Below are 12726 nucleotides of genomic sequence, written 5' to 3' on the forward strand. Positions count from 1 at the left end.
ATCGGCACATGAAATTCCCAATAGCTTTGTCATCTTTTGAAAACTGGTAAAGTGACTAAAGATCAAAACAAGGGAAACATCCATGTCACTACCATATAACATGGTTGCTTGAGAAAAGAGAAAGCAATAATGCATTTGTAGCAGATTTAAACAAGAGTAACATTCTGTTCTTTTCTATTGATCTGTTTGTCTACCTTGATACTAACACCACACTATCATGATTAATGCCACTTGATAACAGGTCTTGAAATCAATCTTAGTCCTCCAATGTTTTTCTTCTTTTTCAAAATGATTTTGCCTATTGTCATTTGTATTTCCATTTGAATTTTAGAATCAGTTTGTCAATTTCTCAAACAAAAAAGCCTGCTAAGATTTTGAATGGGTCTGCACTGAATCTGTAGGTCAATTTGGGGAGATTTAACATGATAATGGTATTGAGTAAAGAGCACAGAAACAGACCTATATATACACACGTATACAATTGATTGTCACTATTCATGGATTCCTTATTTGCAAACTCATCTTTTGCAAAATTTTATTTGTAACCTCAAAATCACTGTGACAATTTTATGCTCCTTCAGTCATGTAGACTAGTGAAAAATCGGAGTTGCCTAACACATTCAACGTCTTCAGCTAAGGTAGCTACCTTCTGCCTTCCCATTGCCGTTTTCATACTATCAACAAGTAGTTCAGCTAGTACCATGTTTTTTGCATTTCTGTGCTTTCTTGGAGATTTCACTATTTAAAATGGCCCCCAAGCATACTTCTGAAGTGTTCTATGGTGTTCCTAAGCACAAGAAGGCTGTGATGTGCCTTACAGTGAAAATATGTGTTACATAAGCTTCACTCAGACATGAGTTGTAGTGCTCTGAATTCCAAGTTAATCAATCAAAAACATATGCATTAAATATCTTTAAATAGAAACAAACATAAAACAAGGTTTTATATATTAATGACAAAAATGTTACAAGTTGGCTATCTTTACAATATAAATAATATAAACAAAAAATAAATAGATGACAAAAATGTTATAACTGGAGGCTCACGGGAACCTAATCTTCTATTTCCCAAAGGAGTAATGTTATTGCCTAAATCAGTGTTCATGGGGACTTTATAGGACTTAACAACTATAAATGAGAACTGATATAGGGATAAGAGTGTGGGTGCAGGGATGTGTGGGTGTGTGTAGATGTTCGGGGTTACAGGGGGAGGGGTATATGCAAAACCAAGTCAGCAGAGATAATCTTTTCAACAAATGATACTGGGATCCCTGGATATCCATAACGCAAAAACATGACTCTTAACATCATGAGCCATTAGAGAAAGCCAATTTAACAGCACAAAATACCACTACCCACCTATTAGAATGGCTAAAAGTAAATGCTATACCAAGTGTTGATGAGGATGTGAAGGAATTCCCATTTTCATACACTGCTGGTAAAAATGCAAAATGATACAACCATTTTGAAAAAAAATCTGGTGATGTCTTGAAAAGTTAAATGTACACCTATCATATGATCCAGCCACTGCACTCCTAGGTATTTACCCAAAAGAAATGAAATCACATGTCCATATAAAGACTTGTACACAAAAAATGTCCATAGCAACTTTATTTGTAATGGCCCAAAACCTGTCAACAAGTCTGGAAACTGAGAGGTTACAAGAAGACATGAAGACACGCATTCAACATCTTGTTTGTGGTGAGAGTTTCACAATGTATATGTATGTTACAATTCATCAGTTTGTACATTCTGGTATGTACAGTTCATTACATGTCAACTATACTTCAATATAGCTGTTTTTAAAATTTAGGTACACATTTTTAAAAATAATATATAACAAACATGATTTACAAACATGACTCAAACCAGCTTCTTTGGAGTCCAGAAGAAAATTAAGAGTTGATTTGATGAATTCTAAATGTTTTCATGCAAAAATTCTGAGTAAGATGCACTCTAACATGAAGTCATTCATGTATGTTCAAAATCTCTGCCATCAGACCACTATACACAGTATCTTAACTAATCAATAGAAGATAGTACTGGGGTTGATCTTTTAATCTTCGCTCAGCAAGAAGCCTTTGCATGTTATGTCCTCACAGAAATGTGTCTTTCAAAGGAAATTATCAGGGAACTTTAGGCCTGCTCTACCTATCCCCACGCAAATTTACAGAGCTCGTTGGGCAGCTTTTCAATATGGTTTTTAATATTTTTCTTTTGTGTGTATGGTTAATTTTAAGTTTATTTCCTTTATACCAAGATACTATTCAGGTTCTTAAGATTAACATAAAGCAACTTTTATTTTATATTATGAAATTTTGTAGCTGGAGACTCCTACGTATGAGGCAGCCTAAGTGGTAAAACATTTGAGATTGTGCAACTCAGTAATGCCAGGGAATGCTGGTAGTAGATTTTAATTTTTTAGTACCACTAATTTCTTATGTAATTGTCAGACCCTCTAAAACTAAAAGAATTTATCTCCATTGGCTCTTCTCAAAAATCAAACACGAAACAGAAAACCAAATCTGTTTAATTATAAGAGTCATAATTAGGAATTATGGCTTTGCTGGTGGTTTTGAAGGTAAACAGAGGCCCACATTTTGACTTATGACCCCCACACAACTACCTTTTTAAGGAATACATATTGGATGAGTCCCACTTCTAATGAGTATTATCTTGTATAAATTCATAGTAATTCTACATGGTGAAGAGCATGCTCAATTAATTATTACTAAGATGAGAAAAGTAGAGATCTAAAAAGATCTCTAATCTCTACTTATTTTGTCTATGAACAGCAGGATGGTTTTTTTTCAAGCCAACTTCACCATCAGATGCTGTAATAAAATCCAGGAAATTTCTAAAAAATTTTTTTGATGACTTTGTATCACTGATTTTTTTTTTTTTTTTTTTTTTGAGACCGAGTCTCTTTCTGTCGCTAGAGTGCAGTGGCGCGATCTCGGCTCACTGCAACCTCTACCTCCTGAGTTAAGCAATTCTCCTGCCTCAGCCTTCCGAGTAGCTGGGACTACAGGTGCGTGCCACCACGCCCAGCTAATTTTTGTATTTTTAGTACAGAGAGGGTTTCGCCATGTTGGCCAGGATGGTCTTGATCTCTTGACCTCGTGATCTGCCCGCCTCGTCCTCCCAATGTGCTGGGATGACAGGCGTAAGCCATGGCGCCCGGCCCGATTTTAACTTTTAAAAGTGGTTTCAAAGGGAACTAGTTAATAGCAGCTACTGCAAAAAGGGGTTACTGGAAATTCTCAGACAGCCAAGGAATTTGTATGCCCTCCATAAACAGACATTACTGCATTAACCCAGTGGTGCCACATATTTCAAAATTAAAGGTCTTTCTAAATTTTTTAAAAGTTATTTCTAAACTGCCCAACCACAAAACTATTCAGTCCACTGTATCACTAAACAAGCACAGGAGGCTTTATTACATAATGCACTTAATTTTTTTCTCAGAAAGATCTGTTTTGTAGACAGGCTCAATTCTTTATTATGACTCAATGTAAATCCAGTATTAGATACAACAAAGTCCCACAGTCATAATTTACATTAACTACATAAGCTCTGACAGATTCTTTCAATGCTACCTCCCAAATCCAAAAGAACTACATACCAGACATTAAGCAACCGGTCATGTACTGCTCCAGATAAGAAATAAAGACCTGTAATTCCATCAAAGGGCTGGCTCTCGTTAGGAGGTCTGATGGTAGTGAACATCAGTGACGAAACTGGCGTTGCATGTCCTGTGAAATGCTAGAGAAAGTTAAATCCCAGTTAGGAGAGCAGATTCAAAGCAGGGACAAAAATTATTAGTATATATGTATCATAAACAAGCCATATGTGATACATATCTGAAAGGAGAGCTTCACAATGAAGTAACTATTAAATTCAATTCTAAGCAAATAAGGTTATTTGTGCTACAATACTCCCACTTCTTAAAAAAATGCATCTGAAAATACTGAAAATTTAGATGTTCCTTCTAACTCCCATGACCCTACCACTCTGCACCTTTATTTCTTACATTCTTGAATTAAAGATTCACTTAATTCTATCCATTTTAAAAGGCGTACACTTAGGTGCTCAGACACAGCCAAGGAATTGTAGGTCCTCATTTTACTCTCAGTGAGTCGAAACCACAATATTAAGGCATCATCACAGCACCAAATGTTCAGTAAGCCCTGAGTGAAAGCTTTTTCCTCCTCCAAAAATGTAATACTAAATCTCCGCAGTCAAATACAGTAAGTAGACTAAATGCTGAATGTAGGCTAGAAATCAAAATTACCATAATCATCACATAGTAAAAAATTTTTTATTAAGAAAATCTTTTTTGAGCTAGGCATGGTGGCAAGTGCCTATATTCCCAGCTGCTCAGGAGGCTGAGGTGGGATGATCGCTTGAGCCTGGGAGGTCAAGGCTGCAGTGAGCTGTGATGGCGTTACTGCACTCCAGCCTGGGCGACAGAGAGAGATCCTGTCTCAAAATCTATTTTGTTTTTTATAAGGTAACTTTTTCTTTTTTGTGGATACACAGTTGGTATATATATTTAAATTTCTTTTAAAATCTTGTTTCTTGAATATTGGTTCTATTCATTTTTCCAATACATTTGAAGTAGACATGTGTAGTCTTTTTAACATCAACAAATCAGATTAGGAGGCTAACTTTTGTCCACTAAACTATTTGATGTACCTCACAATGAAGAATCTGTATTCTTAAAATAATATTTTATGGCTCAAACTTCTGCCTTTCTCCATGTTTACTGTAATTTTTATGCTTACAAATAATTTGATTCACTCACTCTGTAGACTTCTTTGGTCTCCAAAACCCATAGTTTGATTGTTCGACCAGCTGAAAGCAACATCTTTCCATCTGGGCTGATACATAGGGAACTGACACTGCTATTGTCGCCTTTCCATTTGCTATATTGTGAAGAGAAACAAAAGCATCTCAATACATAAGAGAAAACTTTACTCAGAGCAGAAAATAACAAAAAAACAAACTGAGCAATCATTAAAAATATCACCTCAGGTCCTATGACAATTACATTCCCTAAAAGCTTGTGTCAGGTAACTAACCCTGGATATACCACTGTGATAAAACCTCACTGATTGGGTTCCTTAACACGGCACAATCTCCCTTTGTCAGGCATGCGATAAAGATTCTCAACATATCAGAAAATGGGTGAGTGAGAGTGGCAAGAATGTAAAATGGGTAGTTATACACTCTGTGACCCAGGAGATGAACTTTGTGAATGTCCAGGAAAGTTCCATACTGGCTAGACCTCCCCAAGCCCATCCTAACCCTATCTCAACTCTCGCTTTCTCTGGAAGGCTGGCCTTTAATTAATTCCCTTAATAACACAAATGATTTCTCAAAAGCTGCAACCCAAAAAGGTTATTTCTACCCCAAATTCACACGAATACACCCCAGTCTGACAGGTAAAAATTAATTAGATACAAATGATTCCTTTTCATTACCTCAAATATGATTAGAAGCTCAAGTCTTTGCTGTTTGTTACTCATATTAATGCTGTCATAGGCAACAGGGAACTTGGCTATTCACTTATACAATCAAGAAGTAACAGCAGGGGCTGGGCATGGCGGCTCATGCCTGTAATCCCAGCACTTTGGGAGATCAAGGTGGGCAGATGGCCTGAGTCCAGGAGTTCGAGACCTCCAGCCTGGACAATATAGCGAGACCCTGACTCTACAAAAACTACAAAAATTAGCCAGGCATGCTGTAGTAGTCCCAGCTACCCAGGAAGCTGAGATGGTAGGATCGCTTGAGCCCGGGAGGCAGAGACTGCAATGAGCCGAGATCGCAACACTCCAGCCTGGGTGACAGACCAAGACTCTGTCTCCAAGAAAAAACAAGGAAGTAACAGTAGGAACCTTAATAACAAAAGAGGTTATTAAGTGGAAGAAAATGTATGGTTCTGCCAGTCAATACTGGAGTAAGTCAAATTAGTCATTGGAAAAACAAAATTAGATACCTACATTATGCCACACATGCAAAAAAAATTAATTTATTAAATTTAAAAGTATTTAAACAGGGTATGAAAATGTTTTTATAATCCTAGGGTTAGGAAAGGTCTTCCACAACAATTATAAACCAGAAATTATAAAGAAAAAAAGGCCTGATTTAATTACATAAAAACTTCTGTTCCACAAATAAGACATAAAATTAAAACGTAATTTTATGTGACCAGACACAGTGGCTCACATCTGTAAACCCAGCACTTTGGGAGCCGAAGGCAGGTGTATTACCTGAGGCCAGGAGTTCAAGACCAGCCTGGACAACATGGTGAAACCCTGTCTCTACTAAAAATACAAAAATTAGACATGGCTGGTGGCAAACACTTGCAATCCCAGGTACTCAGGAGGCTGAGACAGGAGGATCGCTTGAACCCTGGAGGCAGAGTTTACAGTGAGCTGAGATACCACCGCTGCACTCCACCTGGGTGACGGAGTGAGACCTTGTCTCAAAAATAATAATAATAATAATAATAATAATATATATGTAAAAAGCTAGAAAAAAGTATCAAAAATATATATTACAAAGGAGTAACATAATACACAAATAGCTTCTTCATATCAATAAGAAAAAGAACTCAAAATAAAAATAGACAAAGGATATAAACAGGCAAACAGGCAACTCATAGGAAAAATACAAATTGTTGATAAACACAAAACATTCGACCTCACTGATAATCAAAGAAATGCAGCTATAATGTACGAGAGAACTCTTCCTTTACCTTTATCAGCTTCTAAAATTTTTGCCAATTTATCATCGATTCCTACAGCTTCAATTCTCATTTACATTCAATATTCAACATATATTCACTATGTTGATACATACATAAGACACAATCGCCATCCTGCCTAGAGGAGCCTGATAAGCTTCCTGAAACTTCCCCACTCAGTATTGAAAATGCTAGTTAGGCTAATAATACTTTCTGTCTATCCTCCCCACACCCCAATACCTCAGGAGCTTTGCAACTCAAAGCATAAATCAGCATCATCTGGGAACTTGTGAGAATTATGCCTTCTCAAGCTCTAACCTAGATACACCTACTAAATCAGATCTGTATGCACAAGTAAGATGTATGTACATTTAAGGCTTAAGAAGCACTAGATGAAAAAATTCCTCTCTGGGAAATGTAACTGGTTCCAGTGGAATGACCTACACATATTGATATTTGAAGCCTTCCCAATCACTCTATAAATGAAGCGCAACAATTGAAAAGTCACACACTCGTAACTAAGCCTTCCAATCAGTATTTTTCCCCCCAAACAGGGTCTCACTCTGTTGCCCAGGCAGAGTGCAGTAGCAAGGTTAACAGCTCACTACAGCCTTGATCTCCTGAGCTCAAGCGACCCTCCTGCCCGAGCCTCGTAGGTGGTTGGGACTACAGGTACACACCGCCACGCCTGGCTAAATTTTTTTCATTTTTGTAGAGAGGGGGTTCTCACTATGTTGCCCAGGACGGTCTCGAAACTCCTAAGCTCAAGCAATCCTTCCACCTCAGCCTTCCAAAGTCCTGAGATTTTAGGCATAAGCCACCACACCCAGCCACCAATCAGTTTTTTAATGCTTTATTTCCAAATAGCAACAGGCAGCCCAGGATCTCCAGTGATTTGAAAGATGCCTTAAACATAAAAGAGGCCAAATCAAACAAATCAAAACACACCCACAATAGAGAGGATGTAAGGAAAAAAAGAAAATAATTCATGGTCAGGCATGGTAGCTCACACCTGTAATCTCAGCACTTTGGGAGGCCAAGGCAGGTGGATCACCTGAGGTCAGGAGTTCAAGACCAGCCTGACCAACATGCTGAAACCTCGTCTCTACTAAAAATAAAAAATGAGCCAGGCATGGTGGCAGGTGCCTATAATCCCAGCTACTCGGGAGGCTGAGGCAGAATAATCACTTGAATCCGGGAGGCAGAGGTTGCAGTGAGCTGAGATCGCGCCATTGCACTCCAGCCTGGGCAACAAGAGCGAAACTCCATCTAAAGAAAAAAAAAAAGAGAGAAAGGAAAACCTGAGGATAATCATCATTCAGCAGAACTTACAAGACAAAGAAGTCTTCCAAGAAATGAATAAAACTGACTGAGTGATGTGTCTAGAAACAACTGAGAAGATTTATACCACTAAATAGAAAATGACCTAGTAACTAATAAAATGAAATTAAACCAAAGCAATTATAAACCCCAAGAAAAGCAAAATTTTGTACAAAAAATATTAAACATAGGAAAGTCTAAGGCTCAGCTGTAACAATATTTAACTAGTCCATAACGTAAACAAATACTGCTTATCAAACACTATGATACGACAATATTGAGAGAATTGAGAGGGGGAAAAGAAGGTAAGAGCTAAATCCTCATCTTCTACAACAGAAAATCAATACATAGTGTCTAGAACAGAAAACAAAATCAAGTAACAGCAGCATAAGAATGCTAAGGATGAAGCTGGAAACATAATGAAATTATGAGACAACACAGTTTAGTGTATGAGAGGTCAGGCTCTTGTTTAACCTACTTCAAAACAGCAAAGTGGGGCTAGAGTCCACCTTACAGGCTTATGATTACGTACAATAAAGCACACAATGTGTTGAACGGCTCCTTGAACATTACTAGTCCCTATGTGAAGGACCTATCTTTGTGACCTCTCATCCAGAATACAGTAACACAGGCCCTATCCCAGACCTACTGGATCAGAATCTCTGCAGGCATTTCTAACAGGTTACTAACATAGAAATTACTACGTCTGCTACAAGTAAATGAAAATGAAGCACAAATACTCACTGAGCCATCAGGGAGATGATTTACTCACCTGCATCTCCAATCCCAAACCCCCACTTAAATTCTAAGCCTCTATCACCACCCTGTCTGCTGGGTCTTATCTTTCACAAAGTGTTATTTCAAAGCCAACTTGTCTAAAAACCCCAAAACCATTTATCTCTTCTAACCATAATTTCTATCCTCTACCATGCATTACCCCCCAGTACGTCCTCCCTCTAAACTGGTTTACTTGCCTAGTTAGCAAAGTTGAAAACTAAACTCAGTATCCCTCCTCCACATCAACTCAATGATTGCGATCATTCCCATTTTAACTTCCCACACTTACCATCCTATAACCGGATTACAGTAACAATCTATCCGCCTTCTCTGACTTTAACTAGCTCCTTTCCCTAAATTGTACACATTGCTGACAGATTACTTTTTCCTAAAGCATTACTCTGAATACTATCCCACAGACACTGACCAGCAGTGGCTTTTTTTTTTTTTTTTTTTTTGAGATGGAGTCTCGCTGTGTCGCCCAGGCTGGAGTGCAGTGGCGCAATCTCGGCTCACTGCAACCTCCGCCTCCCGGGTTCACGCCATTCTCCTGCCTCAGGCTCCTGAGTAGCTGGGACTGCAGATGCCCGCCACCATGCCCAGCTAATTTTGTCTTTTTAGTAGAGATGGGGTTTCACCGTGTTAGCCAGGATGGTCTTGATTTCCTGACCTCGTGATCTGCCCGCCTCAGTCCCCCAAAGTGCTGGGATCACAGGCGTGAGCCACCAAGCCCACCCTTTTTTTTTTTTGAGACAGCGTCTTGCTCTGTTACCCAGGCTGGAGTGCAGTGGCACAATCATGGTTCACTACAGACTCAACCTCCCAGGCTCAAGCAATCCTCCCACCTCAGACTCCATCGTATCTGGGGTCACAGGCCATGTATACCGCCACACCCAACTGGTTTGTTGTTGTTTTTTTTTTTGTAAAGAGGTGGTTCTATGTTGTTCAGTCTTGTCTCAAGAAATCCTCCCACCTTGGCCTCCCAAAGTGCTGGGATTACAGGTGTGAGCCACTGCACTCGGCCAGTGGCTCTCTCTTGCATACCAGACAGAATCTAAAACCCCAACTATACCAGAACTCAAAAGAGCAGGATCTTCTCTGGCAGCTGCAGGACCATGGGCATCATTTTCCTCATGAGGGTCCTCAACTACACAGTAGGTGGAACTGTATTCAACAGCCCACATTTACTAAGCATCTCCTACGCAGCCAACCTCAGGATCAGGTGGTTGAACTATAATCAATTGTCTATGACCTTTATCTATGACACAGAGCCAGGCTCTTAGGATACTTTCACCCATACCATCTACCATCCATTATCCCCTAGTATGTCCCTCCTCTGAATTACTTTGCTCTGTGCCAAGTCAATCTTTTACATTCCTGTCTCCCTGCATTTGCTCTTGCCATCTCCCCAACTTCCGTTCTCCACCCTTGAAAGGATTATCCCATCCTCCTCTATCTAAATCTTACCTATCCTAGAAGGTTCAACTGAAATCCCTTCTCCTCCTCCAGGCCTTCCCATCACTACTGTACTCATCTGACAAACAGTCACATGCTACCTTGTGACATCTCTCATACAGATGCTTTACTTTTGTACCATTTTTAGCTTTTACGTATTGTATGTATTTTAGTATTTTATGTATTAAAATCTTGCATGCTCGATTTGATTAAAGGTTCTTTGAAAATGGAACCTATAACCTTATTAATGTCTGCATTCCCCATAAGTCCAGCATTTATCCACCTCTACTGCATCTCCTGATACCATGAATGTTACTCACCACTTTACTTTGCATGCCTGTACGTTCCATTCCACAATATGCTTATCATCTGAACAACTATATAAACAGCCACTGTCTTGATGCCACTGTATGCAGTTGACTCTGTTGTCATGTCCACCACTCTGTAGATTAAAAACAAAAATTTAAGGCTGGTCTCAAACTCCTGGGCTCAAGTGATCCTCCTTCCTCACCCTCCCAAGATGCTGGGATTACAGGCATAAGCCAGTGCTCCTGGCCCATACGTGGATATTTTAGATCGGTAGAACTAGATAGAGCCAATCGTGTATTTTTTTAAAAGGTTCCACTGGTGATCTGAGGCCAGTCACTGGCAGAGGATGTGAAAGGCAAATAGAGGCAACCATGTTAGAGATGCAGTTAATAATCTGTAGAGGTAGGAGTCAACTCTTTTTTTTTTTTTTTTTTTGAGACGGAGTTTCGCTCTGTCCCTCAGGCTGGAGTGCAGTGGCGCCATCTCCACTCACTGCAAGCTCCGCCTCCCAGGTTCACGCCATTCTCCTGCCTCAGCCTCCTGAGTAGCTGGGACTACAGGCGCCCGCCACCGCACCCTGCTAATTTTTTGTATTTTTAGTAGAGACGGGGTTTCACCATGGTCTCGATCTCCTGACCTTGTGATCCGCCTGCCTCGGCCTCCCAAAGTGCTGGGATTACAGGCGTGAGCCACTGCGCCCGGCTCTTTTTTTTAACTGACAAACAAAAATGAAGATATTTATGGTATACAAAAAAAAAAAATTCAAGAAGAAAATAAAACTTGTCTTATATGTTATGATAATATGAACCCTAGAGTCATTACCAAATAATTAACTAAAATGTTAGGCCTTAACTAAAAGCTTTAACCTTTATCCATTTTAGTTTTCCAATATCAAAAATGAGATAAACAGTTCAGGTGTGGTGGGGCTCACACTTGTAATCCCAGCACTTTGGGAGGCTGAAGCAGGTGGATCACCTGAGGTCAGGAGTTCAAGACCAGCCTGACCAACATGGTGAAACTCCCGTCTCTACTTAAAAAAAAAAAAACAAAATTAGCTGGGTGTGGTAGTGCATGCCTGTAGTCCCAGCTACCTGAGAGGCTGAGGCAGGAGAATCACTTGAACCCAGGAGGCAGAGGTTGCAGTGAGCTAAGATCGCGCCATTGCCTCCAGCCTGGGTGACAACAGCGAAACTCCATATCGAAAAAAAAAAAAAAGAGATACACAGCTAGAATTCCAAAATGTTAACTTTCCTTCTCCTCTGTTTAAAAATAAATAAACTGGCCGGGTGTGGTGGCTCAAGCCTGTAATCCCAGCACTTTGGGAGGCGGATCATGAGGCGGATTTGGGAGGCGGGCAGATCATGAGGTCAGGAGATCGAGACCATCCTGGCTAACACGGTGAAACCCCATCTCTACTAAAAAATACAAAAAACTAGCCGGGCGAGGTGGTGGGCGCCTGTAGTCCCAGCTACTCGGGAGGCTGAGGCAGGAGAATGGCGTGAACCCGGGAGGCGGAGCTTGCAGTGAGCTGAGATCCGGCCACTGCACTCCAGCCTGGGTGACAGAGCGAGACTCCGTCTCAAAAAAAATAATAATAATAAAATAAATATATAAATAAACTACTTTCACACCCCAAGTCCACATTTAAGGTAAAAATCAAGTGTAGTCAAAAATATTCTTTAAAAATCTCCTATAAAAAAAGTACCAAAGCTATGTCTCAAAACAAAAGTCACTGTTACTTCCAGTAAACACTAAATGCTTACTTGTACTATGGGGCCATAGCATAGAAACAATACTTACACATTTACAGCACAGCAAGATGCCCACTCACTAAGAGGCACGTAGGAATAGAAACTAACTGAGAAGAGCTCATTCATGTTTCTCATCTCACAAACATTCCAGGACTAACTCGCTTAGCAGAATGAGGTACTATATCACCCACACTGCAAGCATTTCATTCTTTCTACCTAAAGTCATATTTATCCATTATCCATTACCCCCTAGTATGCCTCTCCTCTAAATTAGTTTACTCTGTGCCAAGTCAATCTTTTACATTCCGGTCTCCCTGCATTCGCTCTTGCCATCTCCCCAACTTCCTTTCCCCTTGAAAGGATT

General features: G+C 39.8%; 1 protein-coding gene and 1 non-coding gene across 4 annotated transcripts in view; both read right to left on the reverse strand.

Moving 5' to 3' along the window:
- The window catches only part of WDR43 (WD repeat domain 43), a 56105-nt gene that overhangs the window by 32818 nt on the left and 10561 nt on the right, over positions 1-12726 (reverse strand). For 2 of the 3 annotated variants that reach the window (XM_005576225.4, XM_074012064.1), the window contains exons 3-5: positions 10623-10744; positions 4807-4927; positions 3625-3764 (exon numbers count right to left, since the gene is read on the reverse strand). In XM_005576225.4, the coding sequence (XP_005576282.3) occupies positions 3625-3764; positions 4807-4927; positions 10623-10744 (383 nt within the window). The remainder of the gene's footprint in view (positions 1-3624; positions 3765-4806; positions 4928-10622; positions 10745-12726) is intronic. The other variant, XM_074012065.1, reaches the window with a different exon arrangement.
- LOC123568504 (small nucleolar RNA SNORD53/SNORD92) lies at positions 4088-4172 on the reverse strand. Its single transcript, XR_006691878.1, has one exon. It is a non-coding gene; the product is annotated as a small nucleolar RNA SNORD53/SNORD92 (small nucleolar RNA).

This window comes from Macaca fascicularis, chromosome 13 (assembly GCF_037993035.2).
Source record: "Macaca fascicularis isolate 582-1 chromosome 13, T2T-MFA8v1.1".
NCBI lineage: Eukaryota > Metazoa > Chordata > Mammalia > Primates > Cercopithecidae > Macaca > Macaca fascicularis.